The sequence below is a fragment of the Cryptomeria japonica genome, chromosome 7 (genome assembly GCF_030272615.1).
Source record: "Cryptomeria japonica chromosome 7, Sugi_1.0, whole genome shotgun sequence".
NCBI classification, from domain to species: domain Eukaryota; kingdom Viridiplantae; phylum Streptophyta; class Pinopsida; order Cupressales; family Cupressaceae; genus Cryptomeria; species Cryptomeria japonica.
The window spans coordinates 551141759-551168339 of NC_081411.1; the positions used below are offsets into that span (position 1 = coordinate 551141759).

A 26581-nucleotide genomic window follows, 5' to 3' on the forward strand; every position below is an offset into this window, starting at 1 on the left:
GTGTTTAGTTTGGGATCTGGTGCTGTCACATGGACAAGTAAGAAGCAGCAGGCAATGGCTCTCTCCTCGACAGAAGCAGAGTATCGGGGAGCAGTTAAGGCATCTTGTGAGGCAGTTTGGCTTCGACGAATGCTTGTGGATATGCATGTCTCCCAGGCAGGTCCAACTCCCTTGTTCTGTGATAATCAGGGAGTGCTCAAACTCGCCGAGAATCCAGTCTTCCATGAAAGAACCAAGCATGTAGAAACTCATTGTCACTATATTCGACAGCTAGTTGAAGACGGATCCATCCAGTTGCTGTATGTTCCTACCTCGAAACAGCCAGCAGACATCTTCACCAAGCCCCTTGGTCCTGATAAATTTGTAAAATTCAGGGGGTCTATAAGTGTAGTTAATAGATTGAGCATTAAGGGAGGGTATTAGAATATTAAAATATTGTTATTTTTAGTATTAATGCTCAATAGTGTATATTCTTTTTTAGTAAGATCTTCTACGATCTTATCAGCAGTTTCTTATTAGAAGCTTGTTATTCTTGTAAATACTCCTGTACTATTTATGAGTATCTTGCTCATTCTGTTATTCAATCAATTCTTTGAAATCCATTGCGTGTCTCGCACTGTTTTATCTTAGTCATTTGGTGTGTTCAACAGGTTAGTGGTTGGATCATTTAGAGTTTACAAATAGGTTAATATTCAACATTCACACTAACAATACTTGCATAATTAATTATAAATATTAGTTTTATCCTTAAACTTATATTATTATATATTTTAAATTTAAAGCTTATAATAAATTTGAAAATATAAAACCTAATTCTCTATTATAATCTTTCTTCCAATTTGCAACTATCTCGTTTGTACAAAAGTCTTCAAATTAAGGGTTTTACTCCTTAATTAAGAGTTTTTCATGCACTAACTTGGCAAGAGAAATTAATGGTTTTACTCCTTATATTTTTTTTTATCTTTGAAGGGTTTCATCCTCAATTCTAATTAATTCAGAGAATAACATATATAATATGTCTTCATCTATTGATTTCCTCCCTCTTCATTTTTCCTTCCTTTATATACTTTTTTAATTTAGTTGAAGTGACTCTTCAATTCATGCCCTTTGACCCGTTCACTAACTTAATTAATTTCAATGTTAACAATATTGTGTATTCTTCCTTGATCGCTCCTTTCCATAGTCATCATTAAATTCTATATTATGGGGACAATTGTTCATGTTTTTTATTAAAAAGGCAGCATTAACTAGGGCACTGACCCTTTACATAGTCAAAGGCTATAAAATTTAAACAGACCAAGTAGAGGTGCAAACCCCAAAAGAACAAAGCTGGACAAGTCAAACCAACCTGTCAAACCAGCAACAACCCAACCCAAATCAAGAGTGGGGAGAAAAACCCAAAACTTGACAATGTGGGGGTTGGGAAAGGGGGTTAGATTTTCCTTTCCCTCTACGACAAACAATTATCTAGGCAACACTATCAAATTTAAACAAACCAAGTAGGGGTGCAAACCCCAAAAGAACAAATTTGGAAAGGCCAAACCAACCTACCAAACCAGCAACAACCCAACCCAAATCAAGAGTGGGGAGAAAAACCCAAAACTTGACAATGGGGGGGTTGGGAAAGGGGGCTAGATTTTCCTTTCCGTCTACGACAAACAACCCTCCAAGAAACACAATCATTAGAAACTTTCAAAGAAGAATCAGGTGGGGAAGACCTCGCAAAGTCACTGCCAGACTGCTACTCCAGAGCAGCAGCAGGCTGTTGGAGTAGAACAGCAGCAAGAGCAGAATCGTCAAGAGAAGAGCAAAGATGAGGAGTATGAGCAACGGATGTAGGAACCAAGGGGGTGGAAGGGTCCACGATAGCAGTAACATCAACCAGGGCTTCAACAACAGTAAGGGGCACCTCATCTTGAATGAAGTCAACCGAAACAGAATCTGAAGCATTAATTGTTAAGTGGTCTTCCATAGCATCCTTCCACCAAGTAGCAGCACCTCTGCGACGAGAGAGAGAATAGTCTGAAGCAAGGTGACCCGTTGAGAAACACCTTCGACAGCAAATGGGGAGGCCCTCATAATCCAACAGTTGAGTTCATAGCCTATCCCCAACCATAAAAACCACATCCTTGGGGAGGGCCAGAGATATGTCAACATCAATTAATAGGCGAGCAAAGGTAGAATGACCCATGGAGAACGTGGCATGTTCATGTTTTATTAGCAACCAATCAGCAATTCATTTTAGGAAAAAGGTATCGCGATCAACAAGAATCTAGGACTAAAATCTAGACAACCTAATGTGTGAGCATTTAGATGATGAGTGCACACACTTCTAAGATGGGGTGAATCAGTATAAGATAAAAATAAATAAATAATAACATTTAAAAGCCAACAACCATGAAAATAGCAATTACACAAGATCTACTAAGAGGAAAGATTTACATGAAAACCCTTTTAGAAGAAAACCACGAAGAAAAGACTTTGGATCTACTGTCCAAATCCAACTAACAATAAAATTCTCTTTACAAATCTTCATAGGCACCAGCTTAGCTCAACACACCAATCTCTTTTATTGAGAAGTAGCAACCTCTAAATGAACAACATTTTACTCTCTTGAATATAGCATCTTCAATGGATGAAGAATACTTGAGATTCCTTAAAAAAATTTACTCACAACTTCTTCATATGTATTCTATTATTCAAAAATCTATTAAAGATAGCAATAATAGAATTTTAACTACTTGCCTTCATTTACCCCCACACAACTTCTATTTATACCTCCCTTGTGCCTCTTCATGAAGGGGGGCTATTCTTTCTCAAGGGGTTGAGTCGCATGCTAAAAAAGAAAAAAAATGTTTATATTAACTTTTTCCTAATGTGTGTACACTTTTTACTGCTATTTAATATATAAGTGACTTATTACTTTTTATTGAAAAAGAAAAAAAGGTAGAAAAACTTTTTCCCAAGATGAGTGACCACACTAAGAGAGTCGACCCATACAAAGTAGGCCCCAAAAATAGTAAATTTATTTTTTTAATTTACAAGATGTGGTCACCAAAATCAAGGAGTGACCAACAATATGGGTGCCAATAATGCATGTGTCAACAAGCCCAAAAATTGAGATTCAAAAAAATATTAATATTTTCTTTTTTGTTTAAACCCTCATCGTTGCATGATAAGACAATTTTTTCTTTGACAGCAACAATGATGTCAATGATCGTGTTCATCTCTCCTTTGACATCAATAACAATATTTCCAACAATCTCCCCTTTTGTCATTGATGGCAACCCTACAAAAAAACAATCTATGAATGCAACATATCCTCTCTTTCTACAACTCTCCCCCTTTGACACCAATGGCTAAGACTTCATGGAGCTGAAAGATAGTGCAATAGATAGCTCCTAAATTTGTGCTCCTCTTTAGAGATTAGTGACTAGAAAAGAGTGATATCACTCCCAATTTTTGCCTAAGATACTTAAAAGTCTCTTTAGAAAGGGGGTTCATGAAAATATTTACAATTTGGTCCTTTGTGGCAATGTACTCCAACTTAGCATTCTCTTTTATTGCATATTCTACTAGGAAATGATATTTGATAATAAGTTTCATCTTGAGTGCATCACTGAATTTTTTGAAATATTAATTGCAGTTGTGTTATCAGAAAGTATGAAAATGGGATTATCATATTCTACCTCCATGTCCTTAAATGTCTTTTTCATCTAAAGAACTTTTGTGCAACAAGATATTGTTGTTATGTACTAAGCCTCTAATGTGGATAAAGAAACTAAAAGTTGTTTCTTGCTTAGCTAAGAGACTAGACTGTTTCTAAGAAAGAATGCTCTACCACTTTTCCTATCATCAACACTGCCTACCCAATCCACATCTATATGCTAGAATGATATCCTCACCTCTCAAATACCACAAATCATAATCCAAAGTGGCATTGAAACATTTGAATATTCTTTTAATTACTTGCACATGAGTTTCTTTGGAGTTATTTGAAAATGTAACAACATGCCTACTACGTGCATATTGTCCAGCCTTTGTAGGCTCTCAAACATGGACCTATATAGTGTGTAATTTGCCTCAAGAGATTCATAATTCTTGCGTAATGTACAACTTGTGACCATGGGTGTGCTAATTGGTTTGCAATCTTCCATCCTAAATTTCTTCAACATTTTCTTGACATATTTGCTTTGTGAGATAAAAGATAAATATGCCTTTATCAAACTGAAAATTTTGTAAACTGATGAAAAATGATAACTCACCTAGCATAGACATCTCAAATTCCTTTTGCATGTCCTCTGCAAATTCTTAGCACATTTTGTTATTAATGCTTCCATAACTAATGTCATCAATATATACCACAACAATCAACTGATTCTTAACTTCAATCTTGATGTAGAGATTACCATCTACAGATCCTCTTTTGAAGCCTTGTTGTAGATGTTTGTCAAGTCTTGAATGCTAGGCTCTAGGGGGCTTTGCTTTAGCCCATAAAGTGTTTTCTTAACTTGCACGCATAATTCTCATTTTCCTATAGTAGAAATCCTTCTAGTCATTCAATGTATACTTATTCCTCTAAATTGCCATTAAAAAGGTTGCCTTGACATCTCTTGAAACAAGCAAATGCTTGTTTTGTTCCTTACCACATGACCATCTTCATTTAACTTGTCCCTAAAGACACAGTTGGTACAAATCACACTTTTATCTTTTGTTCTTGCGGTGTTCTTCCATAGCATTAATTCATTGCTTGTCTTCTCTAGTTTTTGCAAAGTCCTTCATTCTATTTAGACAGTAAGGAGAAATTTGCATGTCCTGATCCACTTGCTAATCGTCTTCTAGTTTGCATCCCAATAGCTTGATTCTTCTGAACAAATATGGATGGTGTCTTTGTATCTATTCATCATATTCCTTCTTTCCCAACTCTTCTTCCTTGCAGTTTGAGTCTTCACATTTTTCTTTCTTATAGCTTGAGTCTTCACATTTTTCTTTCTTGCAGCTTGAGTCTTCTAGGTGATCATTTGCTTGTATTTTCTCCTTCTGATGCATTTCTTCACCCACCTTTACATTGGCACATTCCATAATCTTTTGTGGTCTTTTATTGTAAAATCTATAGCCTTGCTTCTTAAAGAATAACCAAGGAAGATGCCTTCATCAGATCTAGAGTCAAATTTTCTCAAATCAACATCTCTTCTTATGTACCACTTGCTTCTAAAAATTCTAAAGTATTTTTCTATCACTAGTCTTCACTTCCGTGATTTAATAAGAGTCTTGTTATTGTTGACTTTAATTTGCTCTTTGCTCAAAGTGTGGACTATTGTGTTGACTACTCTCCAAAACTTGTCTAATAGCTTAGAATTGTTCAACATTGTTCTAGCCACTTCTTGTACAGATTGATTCTTTATTTCCATTAAGCTCACAAAAGTCTTCAAATTCATTTCAAGTAAATTCACCCCAACAATCAGATCTCAAGCACTTGATTTTCAAGCCAAATTTATTTTCAACAAAGGCTTTAAAAGCTTTACACTTCTCAAAAACTTCATATTTTTATTTTATGAATGCAACCCATGTCATTCTAAAGTAATCATCAATAAGCAACATAAAATAAATTTAACCTTGCAAACTATTTGTTCTTGTAGGCCCACAAAGATCTGTATGGAAAAGTTTCAATGGCTTTGTTGTTGAGTACTCCTTTGACTTGAAGCTTGCTCTTATTTGTTTCCCATGCTAACATCCCTTGCAAAGAGTGTTTGAAGGATTAGCAATCTTCAACATATCTCTTGCAGCTTGTTTGGTGGTGATTTTCACTAGATTACCAAAGTTTATATGGCCCATTCTTCTACGCCATATCCAACTTTTATCTATTTGTCCAATATAGAGTTTTTCTCCCTTGATCTCAATAAGGATGCATAGTTTTTTCATTGTTCTATTTGCATCAACAAATACTTTTCACATACTTTCCTTCCTTATCTCACAACCTTGAGCATGAAAAGTAAGGGTATGCCCTTGATCACACATTTGACTAATATTAAGAAGATTATGCTTCAACCCTTCGATATAAATAAACAATTTTTGTTTTCTTATCAATATCAGGACTAATTTTCAATTAATCCTTGTTGTAGCATTGTCTCCAGATTTTACAATACCTCCATTTACTTCTTTCAAAGTAAAAACCTGCTCTTGTCCCCTATCATATGCTTCGAGTATCCCCTGCCAATGTACTATAGATTTCCTTCATTTTGGTCATGAAAAATAGTTTGCACAAACATAGATTTCTTTCTTTTGTTTTTTCTCTTGCTTCCTCTTCCAAACTTTGTGTAGATTCTTCCTTTTGCTTGCCAAGGGTATCCACCTTGTTTTGTCTAGGAGGTTCCAAAAAAACGTTTCTACAAAATCATGTTATAAGACCATAATTCTCGCTTTTATAGCACAAAATATTGTAATCCGTTAAAGGTGCAAAAGAAGTGTAGCTTCCATTTAAGAATTCATAAGAAATATTCTTGCACATGTCCTATGGTTTGTTGCATTATAACCAAATCGATTATAGAAAAACCAATAACCAAAGAAAGAGCGTTGAAAAGTCATGTGAGACTACCTTGGAGGGAACAATCCTCTAAATTTGTCCTTGGTGTCTTTGTGAGGAATGTTGGTTTTCTATAGGATATAACTTTCTTTCTTCTTGTTGCTATCACTATTGATGGAACTCGTAAGCAGATTTACATAATCTATAAGCTTTTCTTTATTTATCTTCTTTAATGGCTCTATAGTAGCCTTCTAATTTTCTTCATAGCCAAGACCAATCTTGATGAATGGTGACCTTTGGGACTTGATAACATCATCCAATATTTTGCTGCTCTTCTCAAACTTTATGCTTTTGTTCAACTAAATAATTGTTGTCTTTAGCTAAATTCTTACCTCCTCTTCTATCATGTTTGCCTCTTCAAGTTGAATCTCTAGGATAATGATAAGCTAATCTAATTCTTCAAGGCTTTGCAAAATTTTTGCTCTAGTCAAAATCCTCTTCTTCATACTTTTGTAGTTGCATCTTATGTTTCAAATGTTTTTTCTTATGCTTCTTCATTTTAGTTAAGGCAAAAATAGTTCTTCGAGATCGACTTCCCCATTCATTTTAAAGTTTTCTTCCTCTTCTATATTCATCTTTTATTTTCTTTTGTCTACATTGTCAAAGATATCACTCTTTGATTCTATTGCCATGAAGATAGATTCTTCTCTATCACTATCGAAGATACTTTAATCACTTTCCTCATATGAGCTACCATCTTCTTTGGAATAGAGGTTTCTCTTGTTCTTGCAGAAGTTCTACTTTTCATGGTTTCCTCTTTTACAAATCTTTTTGTATTCACAATGTTTGATTTCTTTCTTTATGTTATGGTCATCTTCATCATCACCATAATAACTTTTCACATATGAACACTACACAACAAAATGTCCTACTTTTCCACAATTAATGCATATAAAGGGTAACTTACCTTTGTATTTGTTGAATCCTTTCTTGAGCTTTCTCACAAAATGAGCTCTATTTGAATTTGATTCATTACTAGAGCTATCGCTTGATTTGGGCTCTTATTCCTTATCTTCTTTGAAGCTTTGAAAGTTGCTTCTCGCTATGACGACTTTTCATTTCCAATCCTCATTTCATATATTTGATCAATGTTAGTGTGTCAAGATCCTTCATTTCTTTAAAAGAGATAGCTTGAGCATCAAATCTTAAGGGGGGAGACTTCAAGACCCATTTGCATGATCGTTGAATCTTCAACCTTAAGGAGATAGAATGTGATATTTCATTGCCTTTCAACTTCAAGCTCTCGAATTGTCTTTTATGGGTTTGGAGCTTAACCTTCTTAACTTTGTCATCACCTTCATAGATGTTCTTAAGATCATCCCAAATTTCTTTACTCAAGTCACAATGAATTGCTTTGGTAAACTTAAATTTGGATAGACTACACAAAATAGCATTCATAGTTTTTGCATTGTTTTCACTAGCCTTCTTTTCAGCTGGATCTATTTATGAAGATAATGAAGCTACATAACCATTCAATACTAAATGCCAAATATCAAAGCCAATAGCCATTAAAAAAAGAGTTAACATTCTTATGCTCCAGAATGCATATAGTTTGTTTTGTCGAACAATGGAGCTCTATTTTAAGGGAAACCTTCTTGGCAAGCTATGTGTACTCCCAAGATCTACCCTCTAATGATTAGACTCTAATACCAATTGATGAACACACACTTATACTAAGACAAGAGTGAATCAATGTAAGATATTTTTTACTTATTTAAAATCCAACCACCATGAAAATAACAATCACACAAGATCTACAAACTAAAAGACAAGACTTAAGTGGAAAGCCTTTCAAGAGAAAACCATGGAAAAAAGACTGCTTAGATCTACTATCAAAATCTAACCAACAATAAAATCCTCTTTACAAATCTTCATAGGCACCAACCCACTAGAAACACAAATCCCCGCCACTAAACACCAACTTAGCAGGAGACACTAATCTCTTCTATTTAGAGGCACCAACCTCTAAATGAACAAAATTTCACCTTCTTATATATAGTATCTTCGATGGTTGAAGATCATTTGAGTTTCCTTCATAAAATCTGCTCAACTTTTTCATAGTATTCTCTTCTTCAAAAATCTAATGGAAATAGAAATAAAATAAATTTAATTGCTTGCCAAAATTTACTCCTAGACGACTTTTATTTATACCTTCCTTATGCATCTTCACAAAAGGAGGTCATCTTCCTTACGGAGGTGAACCACATGCAAAAATAAATAATTTTTTATTTTATATTAACTTTTCCCAAGATGGGCGACCAGATTAAGGGGGTCAACCCATGCTAAGGAGTCCCCAAACATTTACTTTTTTAATTTACAAGATGTGGGCACCAAAATAAAGGAGGGGTGATCAACAATATGGGTGTCAATAATGCATGATGGGTCAGCCAGCCCAAAAATGAGACTCAAAAAAAGAGTCTTCTTTATTTAAACCTTCATCGTTACAAGATGAGGCATACTATTTTCTTCTGGTGGTAGCAATATGATGACAACAATCATGTTCATCTTTCCTTTGACATCAATCACAACAATATTTCCAACGCTACATGGCACATGGTCATCAATATAGCACGCAATAATTCAAAATCCTAGCAAAAACTCATATACTTATGCAAACCTCAATGCGCTTAGATGTTTTTTTTCAAATACTTGTACATAAAGAAAGAAGAGAATTTTTTGAGCTACTTTAGAGCTTCAAGAGTGGTCAAGCCCCTATTTCAAATTTTCAGCCTCCATGGGTAGTCAAGATGTTGAAATAATTGAAATGGTGAACTCTTAGCTTAAGTGTGTCTAAGACTAAGAACAGTGACAAATAAATAAAAATTGAGCATTGAATCCTACTCTATGGGATGGACATCCTAGTGTGTATAAAACTAAAGAAGATAGTAATAAGTAATGAATCACGAATATATTTGCCAGACTATATGATAAAACAATGGGGAATAATCAACTAACAATAAAACCAAAACAAGGTAAAACTTCAAAGGTATTACCAACCCAAAGATAAGAACTGAAAATGTTGAAAATGCCCACAAAATGATAGTAGCTTCAACCTTCAAGAAATGAAGCTTAGTTGTTGCAACAACAATGTGTTTTTTCCAACCAAAAAAGATGTCACTAGCAAGAGAAGAGAGTTGAGCTATTACTTGTGTCCCTTAGAATTATTTTTTAAAGCCTTTAGGGTAATGAAGAGGAAGCAAAAGCTCAACAATCACATTTAAGCATAACGCATTTTGTTGGACAAGTTAGTGTTGTTATCGGCAAAAAGTAATGTTTAATTTTTTTTAAAATTACAAAACCCTAGCACATCATGCTTACATCCTATTGAAATCATTCAAAAATAAGCACAAAATCCCAAGTCTACAAGTAAAATATTACCATAATGTAAAAACTTGGCAAATGAGAGAAAATAGGGTAACAATGAGCTCAAGTGATTCCTAAGATATACTAGGAAAGCAAATGTCAAAACATATACAAAACATAATGTGAAATTGTGAGGATCCATGATTTTCTAGGTTACAAATCCTTTTTCTATATAATACAAGCTGTAAATACAAGTGTGTTAACAATTTTCACGTGATTAGTATTTCATTTATATTTAAAAAATAAATAAAATATTAATAAATATTAAATCAATAGCTTGGATACAATTATTGAGATGTGCTACTCATGATGTCTCTATCGTTCTTGCTACCATTCTAATTAGTTCCACTAGTGGAATATATTGTTCAAATGTCAAGCAAAAGTTCAACTTTTTAGTTCTTTAAAGTCGAGCGCTTCTTCAAGTTTGAATATGTTTCCTTCTGATGTGTACCTTTATTTGGTATATATCCAAACGAGAAAGAACCGACCAGTTATAATTGGATTCAGAATTCTCAAATCATTTCAAACAAATACGTATTTGTTCATGCAAATTTAAGATTTATTAGTTGTGGAAAATAGAGAAGAGTGAGGTCTCTAATTCTGTAAAGAATGTTAAAGAAAACATCCAAGAAACACATAACATAATTGCCTCTTGCCTCTTGGATTATATTCTAATTTTTTATCTTTAAATTTTAAGGTTGATTTAAGTGTTAATAAATTACAAGTTAGCTTAACGGTAAGGTCTCATGGGAGGCTTTGGGATTATTTTCATGGAGCAGGTGATCCTGCAAATCATAAAAATTTATACTACAGGATTATTTGAAATCTTTTTCTGAAAACTAGCCGCCTTTATTTTTTAGAGCTGCACATTTCAGCAGGTGCAATTACCCCACTAGCTTAGGAATATTTTCTGCCACTTGTCAATTAGCTAATATTTTAGATTTTCACCAGAAAAGAAATAGAAGGAAAATGATGTTAATTTATTAATTTTTTATTTATAAACATTTTTCGAGAGACCAATAGCTTCCCTAAATTTCACAGCTTAAAAGTTTAAACTGAACTGCACTACTAAATCATGGGACCACCAGCTTAAAAATATTCTTAAAAAGACCTCAGCAGCACCCACTTAGTTTTTTTAAGAAGACCCCCTCCAGGGAACCTTACCCTAACTTGGTCCTCAATCTTTAAGTAAAGTTGAGTCATTGTGTGCTTCATAAAGACCTACGTCTCAATATAAGAATAATTAAATATTATTAACTTACATGGTCTTTAATCTTTAAGTAAAAGTCGAGTCATTGCATGCTTCACAAAAACCTACCAAGAATCAAGTCTCGATATATGTTTAATTCAACACTAAGAATGAATAAGGTCTCAATTATGCCCCAATTGACAACATGGAAGCTCCTCAATCCTTTTGACATTAAATCAAAGAAATAAACCCATCGACAGGTTCTTAAATGACTTAAAAAAAAAAAAAAAGTCACAAGCTATTAGAAGCTCATAATGCATGTTTTATTTAAATAAATGTGAAAGTTTGAAACTTGTAGCCATTTAATAATTAAAAAGAACTGATGCAATCATTCACCACCGACACATGAAAAACTTACTTATGAAGTGAAATGTCAAGCAAGGAACATTGACAATTCAAAATCAGTATGAAATCAGAAACCGTTGAAAACGACTAAAGCTAAAATTATAAAATGGAAGTTTGAATCTTCTGTAACTATTTAATTATCAAAAAATATGTATTCTGTTTGAGCTAAGCGCCTCAGAACAGAACTTAAAAATGCCACGTGAAACAAACAACTATTTAACATTCGAATGAAATCTGAAATCAAAAACTGTAGAAAATAGGTAAGGGGTTTCCAAAAACTGCAAGAAAACAACAAGGGGTTTCTGAAAACTGCAAGAAAATAACTAGGGGATGTGTCCAGAATGTCCCTGATCATTTCCTGCGCCAGGCTCAACATCAAAAACAAAATCATCGGAGTCAGCTAAAAAATGTGCCCTAGCCACCCTGTATCGAAAAGAGGGAACGAGGCTACTAGAGTTTTGCGACAGGAAATGTGTTTACAGGGGTTATTTATAATAAAATAGTCCACTGTTGTCTATGAAGTGTTGTGTAGAAAAGACACTGAAATGGCTACACAAAAATACTAATACCCAATGACTCAGTATCATCCAGGCAAGTAATTTTCTATGTTCTTTCTGTTTCTCCATACTAATGGCAATCCTGGGATGCCTGTATGTTCTCCCTTGCAGCAATGTTTAATTATGAGGCAATTGCTAACTACCCATGCAAAATTCATGAACCATCCTTGCACTTGCAATACTGTCATTGTTTCCATGTAACCTTGACGACTGTATGCCATAGTTGCAAATGTTTGCATTTTTTCCTGCTCTCTTTTATGTTGTTCGTCGAATTGTAATGGCTATATGAATTAATTTAAATATAGGGCAACCTAACCAAGCTTAAGCCAAAAAAGAGCTCAGATATTGACATGACCATAATATTCAGGTTATGTTTACGCTCCCCAATTTTCAAAATAAAAATTGACCTCATTTGTTTGCATATTCAAGTAAGATTCTTCGGTAAACACTTCCTATGTTCATTCAAAATGCATTCGTTCTGCCGCTGCTTGAAAGAATAAGACTTTTTATGAATGTAGCGGTGGTTCAAGATTTGTAATGTACATTAAAGTATTCCAAAAAGAGAAACAGGAAATGAAGTATACCAAGTTTATTGTGACCCCCGAGATTCTGTTTAATTTTCGGCTGATTATGCTCAGGGCTCAAGCATACACCAGGCAATTACTGGTCCCTCAAGTTTGAGCTCCACTGATGGAAAAGTTCAATAGATAATACATACCGATCACCCTCTGCAAGAGGTATTGGATGTTTGAGAAATGTTTCAACAGGATATACACTTGAAAGAGGATCCAAGGCACGGGGATTGAAACCAATCGCAGTAGGAACCATCCCAGACCTGTACAGTGTAAACGGTAAAACCCCATTACTCTCACCTCTGCATACCAGGCGAGGGTCATCTAACATGATAATCCACCAGGCATGTTGTGTGCATCAGGTATAAATTTAAATAAATATGAACATATGCCAGATACAATACACATAATATAGAAACCAATGAGAAGGAAAACATAGCTTAAAATCTCTCTCATGCAGGCATCCTAACATAGGTGTGCAATAATCAATCTTCATAGGCCATAAGTCTCTCCATATAAAGAGTAATTTAGGGGCTTTATGATCTCTTACACGGGCATCCAATCAAAGTGCCCAATAACCTATCTTTATAAACTATAAGTCTCTCCCCAAACTGAGGGACTTGGAAGATCACATTAACGCATTTATATTTCTTCATTGCTGGGAGTCTACTTTGTTGATTGTTCACTATTTAATCACCAGAATCTATTGTCTCTTATAAATTGTCACTGCAACACTTAGGCGGCTTCTTTCTATTTTTGCATGCATGCCATGTTTCTTCCTAACTAATATCACTTTATATGAATCAGCAAAATTCATTTCATGGATGAGAGAGAATACGAAACCTTCTCACTGCATCCATGTCATATAATCATGTATAAATTTAAATATATATGAACATATGCCAGATACAATACACATAATATAGAAACCAATGAGAAGGAAAACATAGCTTAAAATCTCTCTCATGCAGGCATCCTAACATAGGTGTGCAATAATCAATCTTCATAGGCCATAAGTCTCTCCATATAAAGAGTAATTTAGGGGCTTTATGATCTCTTACACGGGCATCCAATCAAAGTGCCCAATAACCTATCTTTATAAACTATAAGTCTCTCCCCAAACTGAGGGACTTGGAAGATCACATTAACGCATTTATATTTCTTCATTGCTGGGAGCCTACTTTGTTGATTGTTCACTATTTAATCACCAGAATCTATTGTCTCTTATAAATTGTCACTGCAACACTTAGGCGGCTTCTTTCTATTTTTGCATGCATGCCACGTTTCTTCCTAACTAATATCACTTTATATGAATCAGCAAAATTCATTTCATGGATGAGAGAGAATAGGAAACCTTCTCACTCCATCCATGTCATATAATCATATGATTAGTTCTTTTGCAAAATCAAATTAGTGTAAGGATTATCTATGTCGCTTATTTGAGTTATTGACATTGCTTCATGGGGAATGATCATATACTATAAACAAAGCCTGGAGGAGTTTACTGAAGCCATATGTTTTTTGTGTAAATCCCCCATTGTTGAGACATTTCAATCCAATTTCTATGACTAAGGATTTAAACCTGCTGTACGTGACTGCATCTCTGAAACTATCCCAAATAGCACTATTGTTTACTGAAGGAGGAGTTTACTGAAGCCAGATGTTTTTAGTGTAAGTCCCCCAGTGTTGAGACATTTCAATCCAATTTCTAAGACTAAGGATTTAAACCTGCTGTGTGTGACTGCATCTCTGAAACCATCCCAAATAGCACCATTGTAACTTCACTGAACCCTTCTCTGCTTCTTTGTGACTGGACTAGATGCCTATAGTAATAACTGGAGTGGACTGTCATGGTGGGACTTTGTGGAAATGGCAAGTCAAAAAATACTCAATACTGTAATCCAAATATGCTACTCCAAAGCAAGGCAACTAAAGATGTTTAGGTGTAAAAAGCAGGCTTTTGAATGTAATGGAAGTCCTCTTTCACCTCCTTAAAGTTTAAAGTGCTAACATTGTTTAAAGTCAACATGCACTGAACGTTGATTTCCCTACCAATTTTCTCATGGTGTTCTGCACTTGCCTCAATATGTGTGACCATGCCCCACCAAAGTTATAGTACTCCCTAAGCTCAATTTGTTCCCCCTCATTATTTACAGTGTTGTATTTCATCTTAGTGTTTCCATAAAATGGAATTACAAGAAGAGAGAGTTAGTCATACAGTGTAATTATATACTTTAAATTTGAATCATTATCATTCACAACTTCACACACATAAACAGTGTACCAATTGCTTAGGCATTTAAACCTTTGCAAACTTGTTGGCTCATTCAAATGTATCATGTTACACAATTGCCTTGGGGAAACCAGTTATCATGTGGATCTGGCATGTAGCATGGTAAACAACACACTTCAAATAAGGCTTTTCATGATGCTTCAAGAAAAATATACCAACACTAGAACAAAAAATCAACTAAATCACTAAGGATGCAACAATTAGTGCCTATTACACTGATACATTGAAATAGCAGTCCAAAATGTATATCTTGAATGCTGAATTCAACTAACTGAATCTAAATGATTTATAACAGTGCATTTGATTGGATAAAATTCCAATACCATAAACAAGTTGTCTCTTATCATAGCAGAAAAAATGGTTCAGAAATGCGAGACTATATGTAAATTGTATCCTGGTCAAATAACATACAATGCAAGAGCATCGTCAAGGTAGTGCAGTACGTTCAATGTTGGTTTGTTTGTGATAACCTTGGTTTCCTGGTGTGGAGGTAATGTTTGAAATTCAAAGTTTTCAAATTCAAAACAGTTTCCCTCTCATTTTGGGCATCCCACTTGGTGGAAGATTGAAAATTTCTTTGGACACTTGTTGGCTTGCTAATGATGTGATTATGACACATCACTACAACCTGTAAGAGCATCTATGACACATCATAGATGACGAGTTACTAGTAGGAGGGCCTTTTCCACTTGTCCCAGTCCACATTGGAATTTGAGCACTCCATTTGGGCATAAGAACGCATGTAATAAACTTGACTTGCATGTTGATGCATGTTAGAAGGAAGACCCCAACTAGGCTATTTTTGGTCAGCGGATGAGTTAATTCTTGATGGTCAGAGTTACACTTTACTATTCTTGATTTGGGCATCACATTTGTGAGATGCAGTTACATTTGGCCATGTTTTAACCCTCTTCTTTTGGACACCACATTGTGAGGATGGAGCATAAAATCAAACGTTTGGATGAGAAAAAGTGGAGTTCCATTGAGTTGTTTTGCAGGTTGAAGGGACGGAATACAAAATTGCTTCAATGTTTGCAGGCTAAGCGAACAGAGAGCAAGATTTCTTCAGTGTTTGCAGGTTGAAAGAAGACAATGTAGAAGTTTTATTTTGTTCTTAGGCCTTGTTTGAGCCCAGAGTCTGTGTTTGTTGTTATAGATTGTTTTGAATGTTCTTTTGTACATCTAAATGTTGTTTTTACAAAGGAAATTCTGACGGACTTTTACCAGAATTTTTGGATGTAATTTTGTCTAGCTAGATGTGTAGGAGAGATGTAAATATAATAATTCTGATATTTTGCTGAATTGAATGTACAATAAAATCTAATACAAAGCAGTTCCTATGTGTTCAAAGGATCTTGTGTGATTTCCATTCAATTATTAAGGTTTTTGCTGAATCTCGAATCTTGCACATGTTTGGGTAGTATTGTACTGAAAGATTTTGGATTGTGAGAGAGTATATAAGTGTTGCTGCAAGGAAAAGGTCACCATTCATTTGGCTCCCTATCCTCAACTGTATCAATATCCTTTTACAAGACAACCTAAAACTGTCCGTTCATTCTTGAGAAAGATTTCTTATTCCTTCAATTATTTTTGCAAGTGGAGAAGTAGTTATAATACTAGTCAAAAAACTTTTTTATTAATATTAACAAAAAAACACAAAACCAAACCCACACACCCTAACATAAGAGAAAAGAATTCTGCATGTCCCACTCTTGACATGAAAAATGGGGCCTAAACAACTCTGAGGTTTTGGACTTTGACTTTAATGATCAAGTAATTATAAAGCCCTTGCTATGTTCACCGTATAAAGTTAATGATTAAGGGAATCATAATATTGCATATTTTGCAATAACCTTGATTGAGAAAAAAATGCTCCAGCTTTAATGCATAGAAAGAAGCTAAACTTTCACCCACATGTCATGTTACTGTAGTTACTAATTTTATAATAATGTAAAACCCAATGTTAAATTCCACTTTGTGCCAAATTACTGCCACCGCTTCTCTTAGATTCCCTTTCCATGTAATTGACCTCTCCCATAATTAAGCTATTGGCATCATCACCAAAAAATTCTTGTAAAATCTGAGATGTTGCCTTGGTAATTATCTTGAAAATCTGTGTTACCATTTGTGACTTCTTTGGATCCTCAGGCACAGTTAACGACACTTCCATTATATCTGCCTAAATGATCCCAACTTCAGGTCTATCCTGTCCCCATCCTACTTCAGTGCACTTGATCTATTGACATCATGGGAACTTCATACCATACCATCACATCAGCTAATCTTTCGCCATCACTATGATCAACCAGCTCACAGAGCACTCTACACTAAAAGAGGTAAATCTACTACAACAATAATACAAAGGACATCTACCTCGTGCCAGCATGCCTCTCTTCTACATGCTTGCATCATATATTCACTAGCATTCCTTTTCAAGCTCACCAATAGGATTCAGTCGAGCAGTCGCTTCTCATCTGCTTCATATCAGCAACACCACCTTGCCCTCCAACCATATAATCCTGAAATCCTTGAAGATTAGTTTGTGGCCTCTATAAATGCCTTTTTGGAGCAACCATAAAGAACCTTGCATTAGCGACTAAAGTATTCATATTGCATCATTGCCATCTTTACATATAGGGCTTGGGTATTATTGATAATCATTCTCATGTTATATGTGTGCATTGCAGCTTTACTTTCGCTGTTGCACATTCATATTGTATTGCTCATAAGGAAATTGAGGTTATGTGAACAGTGCTTTCTCTAACTCAACTCTTCTTATTCATAAAAAATGGAACAGCATGACCAATAGATCTTAAGTTGAATTAGGGTCACTATCATCTTGTTGCAATGCAAATTGTACTTCACAATTTTCATAACAATTAGCTTGATTTGGCATATATCTTGTTGCTTGGTTGGACCTACACCTTTCCCACCCCCAGATCTGTCCCAATTTTAATATTTTCAGCTAGATCCTAGATTTACTTGTTGTAAAGTGGTACACTCCTTCGCAATACTCTGTAATCACCATAGTGGAAACTCTTGTTTTTTAGCTTTGCTCTTTGCCCCCATCTTGTAGCAGGTCAAGTCATCCAAACTTTTGCAACTATCATTAAAATGTCATGATGATGTGACTGATGCAACAAATTCACTCAGGTTACAAACCTGGAAAGCTCGCTACTAAGTTATGGTATACAAGTTGTTGACCTTCATGTTGGTCAATCATCAAAACACTTATGTTCAAAGATGAATACCAATAACAAACACTTGACAATGAATCATGGCTTAGAGGATGCGTATGAAGGTAAGGATCATAGAGCAATGGTCTTCACCATATGCTATTGGAAAGAGCAACAACTGATGTATAGTGGGATCATAGTCTCACAAATATGAAATGTGATAGCAATGCCTTAAATGTGATGACCATGGTAGCATTAAGATGGAATTTGAAGAAAAATTTAATGATCAGAGTACCATTTTAAAGTTTAAACATCAGATTGTACACATAGTAAGCCTTAACTTGTATGGAGTTTAGAAGCAATATCCAGCAAGGCATCCCTTGCTAAATTTGTTGGTTATTTGTTTACTAAGAAACTACAAAGCTGAGATCGCTATTTTTAAGTCCAAATTATTGTTTGTATTCCTGTTTCATATGATCTTATAATTTAGCACCAAAGACACGTCACTACATAAAAAGAATCAAAGATCGGTTAGCTTCTGTGGAAAAAACATATCAATATACATTCATCAAATAAAGAAAAATCATCTCAACTTAGCAAAGGCTCAAAATATTTATTTGCACTCAAATCTGTCTCAAATCATATCAAATATGTGCAGTACCTGGTTGGGCCCACCATGATTTTTGATTTTGACATCTCATTAAAACAGTGACAAGCAAGAGCAACAGTTCTAGATCTTATATCACAGGATGAGATGAGGCATTCTTACAAGAACTCACTCACAACATAATTCGCAGTGGTCAGACAACTGATTGTAGTTTAAACCCCATTCTACCAGTATATAATTAGGCAGGCAAGAGACCAAATGAATTAAGACATTGATTGTAAAATAATTATATCTGCTAAATTTTTAGCAAATTTGTATACTATACCGTTTTATTCAAACTCCAGATGATAAATTTGTATACTATACCATTTTATTCAAACTCCAGATGATAAATTTGTAGTATATGGTATGCAATAGAACTAACAAAACTATTCTTTTGGAGACTTCATTTTCTATTGCAATTTCCTATTTCAACCAATCCATAAATTCAAATCTTGGTTCTAAACACCTTGACGACTTTAACTACTTTTCCATGAATAATATGATGTTAATGAATTTGAATTTTGGTTTCAGTTCTTTTACAAAATTGTCAAATTCCAAGATATTTTTCACTTAACTTCACAGTTTAAAACAAAGAATCAAACAATCCAGAACATTATAGTCAAAATTCAACATGAAAAGTACCTTCAAAATACCTAAATGCAGTCATATTCCTCAATCCTAAATACAACATGAAAAGAACCTTCAATCAGAGTTTACAAAATTCTCCAAACATAAGCAAGAGATTGCCACATCAGGCCAACTAGCTAAAATCTGTTAGAATCCTGACTCACCTAACCAGCTGCACTGCATTCTTTACTGAATGCAGTCATCCAAGGACGGAGATCAACCTTCAAATGGGCCATTCACAAAGGTTTGTCCATTGGATTCCTCAACTGTGACCCTGATTTGCATATCATAGTATAGGATATGCCCACTCTCCTAATAGGCATGAATTGTCACAAACATGCATAAAAAGAATATCTTATGGCACAAGACACTAGCTTCTTGATGCCAACTGCACCATCAACTTCTCATCGGGCAGGTCAGTCCACTTGTTTGACATACTCCATCCCATCTCCATGTCAAGTTTTCAAACTTCAGTCCTAATGTGCAACTCCACTGACAAAGAGGACTGAATGAGCATGACATAATGATAGAAATGAAACACCATATCCAATAAGCATACTAAATGCTGAACATCATTTATGGAAGGATGTCCATCTCTCCTCCCTGATGATCTCATCAGCCTTTTATTTATAACTTACATGCTTAGAAAAATCACCTTTATCATTAAACTAAACCATCCTTCATGACAGGATAATGGTAACTTACCACTTTGAGTAACCAAATTTAGGCATCTAAAGTTAAATCCCCCAAAGACCAAGATATGTGTCCGATAACTCTCACCATCACTCCTGTGAATTGCCTTTGGGGACATTTATGCATAATAAACATGCTCCTACCTTATCTGTGAGTGATTTAAGGCATACCCTACAAACTAGAACAGTCTCTACTACCATCTAGTGTAAACCACACAAGCCACAATTGCAAAGCACCAAGAAAGAATCAAAAGGAATCACTCAATCCAATGAGTGGAAGAAATGCAACTACTTCTTTAATGATATTGACAATATCAAGAGGAAAAGAGAACACAGCAATTTATCTGTCTGATGCACATCTTAAAAGATGCTTTAGTAAGTTCTGTGAAAAAAATAATTATTCTTACCAGAATGTATAGCACCTAATTCCATTAAAATCCTAGAGAGAGCATTGTCTGAACATATATCATTCATGCAGTTATCGCATGAACCTGGCAATTGAACAGAATCTAATGGTAACCTAACCAATCAACTACATCCTATTCTCACATGAACACTCAACGAATTTCAATCTTGTATAAATGCTGTCTTTCAAAGAGTAATGTAAAGCAGCAAACAGAAATGCAGCACCCCACAAACCTGATTCTGCTGAATTTCGAACTCAATGTAAGGAATGAGCTTTAGCAGAATTTCCAGTGGTTATTGCAGTTCACACATGTGACAAACGTAGTCATAGGTTCATCTGCACTTCTTGTTTGCAGTTGATAATAGGTACACTTACGCTGGCCACATTTACTACACTTAAACTGGTCTGTTGTAGCTTTAGGATTCTGGCCACGTTCACATTCAAAAAGAGCCTTATCTTTAATTTGCTTGTTCTCAAGTTTTCTTTGATCACTAGCCATTTCTTCTGCTGTCATAACAATAAGTTTATCAGGTTTAATCTCCCCCAAAAGAACTCTCCTTCGCAAGTCTGGATTACTTCCATCTTTAAGATTAAACATTATAGACCTATACTTGACCTTCTGAGCTCCATCAAAACGCCCTAATTTTTCAAACATCACTGACTCGACAGAAACTGCAACCCGTATGGGATCACATGCATTTACTCTCTCCAAGTGCTCCCCCTCAGCTTCTGTATACACTTTGGAGAAAGCCTCTGCAAGAATATCCCGAAACTTGTCACGCTTTACATCGTTACACTTAATCATACTTGTCAACTTGGGAGGGCCATTTAATGATGAAGATGCTTTCTTAATGCTAGTAGATTCTGACTCTACCTTTAGTTTTTTCTCAACCTTGACAAACTCTGGTTCTACCTTTGCTTTCTTCTCAACCTTGATAGACTCCAATTCTACCTTTACTTTTTTCTCAACCTTGATAGACTCCGATTCTAACTTTACTTTTTTCTCAACCTTGATAGACTCTGATTCTATCTTTGGTTTCTTCTCAACCTTGATAGACTCTGACCTCTCAGACTTTGAAGCTTTGTTTCCATTGTTTGCCATAGTTTCTGAAGTAACAACCTTCTTCCAATCTTCAAGTATATCTTGTGCAACAGAACGAATATTCTCCCGAGGATGCTTTGTGAGATTTCGAAGTCGCTTACCAACCTGGTAATGAAAATAGAAAAGACAACCATCTTATCAACATTAGAATAAGCAACTTGAATTGGAGAGAAGACTCTGGAAAACAAAAAGCTTGGTTTCACAACTCAGCTGGTGTAGCCTAAAACTTTGATGAAGATTTCAAAATAAGTCAGCTTTAATGCATTGATTCAAGATAAACATTAAAGATAGGAATACATTTTTCAGGCACATATAAGCATTCGAGGTAGGAATAGATTTTCAGGGGGCACAAGGCATCATGTAATCATTAATCAGATTCAAAAGCTTCTTCAAAAGGCATTTAAGTTCAACCATTAAAGCTGAACCTTTCTAAATATTCAAATCCCCTGATGAGAGAATGAGATGACAAGTTTCCACACCATCTAAATTATTCTAATTTTCAATATATAAATATAATGCCATTCTGGATCTAAGCTCCACAAATCCTGGATGGATTAAATTCAACTTTGATGGAGTGGTTGAGTTAAATCCCGGTCTAACTAGCATGGCTGGTGCATTTTGAGATGACAAGGGATTGCTGGTACTAGACATCATGGGTTATATAATATTACAACAATATATATACAAGAAATAAAACTTAAAAGCAATGCATAAAGATCTATAGGTAGCATAGTCAAAAAGCTGGCAAATTATGGAAAAAAGAAGAGCATTGATTGTGGTAGCAAGTCTCAATATGGCGCTAACTTCCAATTCGCAGGTAGAAAGAATTATTCAATAAGCAACTAAACTGATGAAATCACTAGAGGATAAGAGGATTTCACATATAAGACGTGTTTGACTACCAATTAAAGAAGGGTATCAAAATAGAAAATATCAGGGTTATTGTTGCCAAATAAGATAAAGGCCCAAGGACCATAGAAGTTGATCTAGAGAGACATTGGAAATCAACTAAGTTGCCGAATCGGGAACGGGAACTGGTACATGGGTATGAAACGCCAGTACAGCAGAAATTTTTTCGGGGGGTGGGTAGGCTTCTGGTACATTCATAGTACGTTCATACAAAAATAATACATACATATATATATATAGCTAAAAAAATAGAATTAAGTTTAGAATGTCATATACCAATACATATGCTAAACAAAACCATTACAAATTTCAAATTTGAAACATAACATACTAATTTAAATTCAATTTTCAATATCAAAAAGATCAAACTAGAATCTCATGATAGATAAGTTCTGAGTTCACTAGTCAGCGCTGTAGGTTAAAGAATATCAAAAAGATCAAACTAGAATCAATAAAAATATTGGCATCTAAAAACACGAACCCCAGACGCCCTCACAGGAGATTCGTTTCAGAATCCGTCTGGTAAGTTTTGTACCCCGAATTGCCCAAAATATCCCACAATTCAGCAAATTAGGTAATCAGAGTACTGCCCAAAGTAATTCCTTTCTGTTCCACAGACCCTAGAAAAACAAGTCTAAGGACTCTAGACTGAATGCGACAAAGCCAGCAGATCTGCTAGGTACTCAATGGCTTTATGCTGCAGCACAAAGAAGCTCCAACAAGGCAACTTGGATCTCATTGAGTATCAAACGGATATGATTAGATCCCATTTCTAAAAGGAAGAAGAAGAATTCTCTAGTCCAGTGGATGAGACAGAATGGAAGGGATCTGAAAGAGGCCTTGTGGCTAAACTTCCCAAAGTGAGGGATATATCACAAATACAGGCTAGGAAAACTCTGTTCCACCAGGATTTTCTGTGACGCAGATTAAACATTCCTTTGATGACGATTAATATGTTTATTTTAAATAGTGATACGGGAAGATAGTGTTTTAACCCCCAACTTTGTGTTGTGAAACTGTCTTTGGACTGTCTCCTAAGACAAAATGCAGCGTCTAGTAGGAGACTTAATTGCTTGCAGGAGGAAATCAGTCTCTCTATATGTACAAATATTTTTAAGGTAACAGAAAATGACTGGTTTCAATGACCATATCATACAACTACAGAGCAGACAATAACACTGTTCATTGCTAGTATAGAAAAACAAAGGACAGCCAAAAGATTTGCTTAGCAATGACACTGCTGCTCCTACTCTTGATTGTTGAGGTCTGTCATGCAAAGATGAGATGGTCATATAACCCTCTTACGACAACAGAATGTATGATGATTCCTCCCATCTTTTTTGCAGGGATCTTTTATGCTTTGCTGCTCACGGACTTATTTACAAATATTCAAGCATTATGTTGTTTCTGGTTTCTATATGGGTGCTGTGATAGATAACAGACACGGAAGCATAACACCTTTCTGATGAGCTGAATGGGTAGTCAACACTAACAGCCTCCTCAGCATTTTAAAGATGTTTTATGCATAGTTGGCTCTTAAATGATGATAAGAGAAACAATAAACACTGTGCGACTTGTTGATATCCAATATTTGAGTATGCATAATGCTGTTGCATTCAGAACAGCGATTGATGCCATTGCATTCAGCACAGAGATGATGGCATGCATATTTCTTAAAAACACAGTTGAAAATTTTAATACAAGAACCTAAATGAAAAAAAGTACGAAAGCACTCTGTTTTATATTGGACATTTTGAAAATGGATCGTGTAATACAAGGACAAATGTGCAGTCTGAACCTAACTGATCTGTTGAAGTTTTAAGTATTATACACTAAAGGAGGATGTGCAGACCTGCAACTGTGTATTAACATTTCAGATTCAACAACATTAGAAAAAGTCACTTGAAGAGGACATTTCCAGCTATCTGTTATGCTTTCCATCAGTTTATGTATTCAACATGATGGAGTATGCCCAATAGTGGAAATTGTCAAGTTTATGCTTAGTAGTTACAAGAATGTAACAGAAAACCCTTGCAGAATTAATATAATATCAAGCTTGCAGAATTAATATAATATCAAGCACCTATGGAATTTGATATTTAGTGATGACATGAATTTCTATACTGTCTCAAAGAAAGTATAGACGCAACTGGAAATATTACTACAAAGAAAGTATAGCCACGACTGGAAATATTACTACAAAGAAAGTATAGCCATGACTGTAAATATTAATACAAGAGTCCAGACTTTAGACAGGCCTTTACTGCAAAAGTATAAAGAGAAAATATTGAAAGCGCGTCACACGCTATTTCAGTATTAGATATACAAAGAAAAATATTTCAATGTCAATATGAATAAAACACTTATAAAAGGCCCAACTCAGACGAACCCCAACAGCCTTGATACATCCACATCGAGATAATCAAATAAAAAGAGTTTGTAGCAAAATCTCTCTGTTCAATAATGCATTGAGGCAGAGGTAAAGAACAAACCATCTGCTGTACATTGAGAGACGGTTAGTGAGCCAATGTATCGGTGTAAAAAAAAATATGATGACAATGAAAAACAAATCCAGTTATTGAGCTGTGCTCTCTCTACATGTTCTTGTAGTCTGACACAGATTGATCGGTGTTATTGCTACTTTTCTTTATATCTAAATTTAAAACAGTTATCTCTGCTCTCAACACTATCTAACTAAAAGACGATAAAAAACGATAGAAGCAGGAAAAGAAGGCAGAAGAAAATCACTAACTACCCCATCAACTGAAAAGACTGAAAAATAGCTGCTTCGAAACTACAGAACTCCTTAGGAAAATAGTTTCAGTTCATCATGGAATCTAATGACATATAAATCTAGATCACGCATCAACAGTGTTTACTCTTAACAGAGTAAACGATGATGATTGCAAATGCAGAAACAGAGGCATAACATAAGCCAAAAAAAGGGTATCTAAATATAAAAATTTACCATGCGAGCTTCTTCTAATTAAAATACAAGCAGCCCAATATAATCCGACTAATTATTTCAAAACCCTAAAAGCGACCCTCCTATCTACGAAAGAGAGATTTTAATGCATTTACGATGACAATTTGATAAATAAAATAGAGAGGGATAAGACAAACACCTGAGAAGAGATGAGAACAGCCATAGTAACAGGAACAGAAGCTAGGAGTGTGAGGGCATCTAAACATCTTTGCTCTTCGGCTTCCACAGGGCCTTCATCTATGGCCGCCTTGTCTGCGGCCTTCTTGGCCTTTTCGAACAGTTCCACTAACTCACTCTCCATGGACTTAGAACCCATTGCTGCAGCTAAAACCACAGCCAAACATCAATCGAAAAAAATACGACAGAAGGTGTTGCGATTTTTATTGTGTTCCCAGTTCCCCCATTCACATGGAGCGCTGCAATCGGGTCCTAATAATGAGAATGATTGGGTTTTACCTATACCTATCTCATAAGAAGCGAAATACAACTGACTTTACGACAATCTGGGTGATGTTACTTCTCCTAGAGCTTTTTGACCTTACCACAACAATTTGGGTTGGGATTCAAAGTTTTTAAATAAGAAAATCTTATGAATTTTATGGGATATAGTGAATAATTTATTTTAAAATGTTTCGAGATTGGTGATGTTACAATTTGAGTTAAAGAGTTTGTAGATAAAATTGTGTATAAGTTCTTAGCATCAATATCTCGGATCATATTTTGCAATTGATCATCACGATGAATTAAAGGAAAACTATGAGATATGTTGCAAAGCATGCTCTTTATAAAGAAAAGGATTGGAAATCAAAGAAGCAGAAGAGGATGATTAATGAGGTTGAAAAGAGATGATTCAAAATCACAAAGGTGTTTGGTAAAGGAGACTGGGGGAACAATATAAGAGTAAAAGAAATTAACAAAATCAAATTCCTAAAACTGATTGTCACACCTAATTGATCAAAGAATAAGTGGAAAGAGAGAACAAAGAATTTAATAAAATAAAAAATAGAAAAAAGTAAAAAAATTATATAAAAATTAATAAAAAATAAAGAAAAGCTAACACTTTATACACAAT

The 26581-nt window shown here is 35.0% G+C and overlaps 1 protein-coding gene across 2 annotated transcripts; it reads right to left on the bottom strand.

Moving 5' to 3' along the window:
- Positions 1 to 12448: 12448 nt before the first annotated feature.
- LOC131031104 (transcription elongation factor TFIIS) lies at positions 12449 to 26052 on the bottom strand. 2 transcript variants are annotated; one of them, XM_057962135.2, is made up of 3 exons: positions 25649 to 26052; positions 20746 to 21719; positions 12449 to 12932 (listed from the first exon to the last, which is right to left on the bottom strand). In XM_057962135.2, the coding sequence occupies exons 1-2, from the start codon at positions 25823 to 25825 to the stop codon at positions 20787 to 20789; spliced, it is 1110 nt and encodes a 369-aa protein (XP_057818118.2). In that variant the 5' UTR covers positions 25826 to 26052; the 3' UTR covers positions 12449 to 12932; positions 20746 to 20786. The 2 variants fall into 2 exon arrangements, with proteins under 2 accessions (XP_057818118.2, XP_057818117.2); XM_057962134.2 differs by lacking the exon at positions 12449 to 12932 and having other exon boundaries at positions 20381 to 21719.
- Between the last annotated feature and the right edge of the window lie 529 nt (positions 26053 to 26581).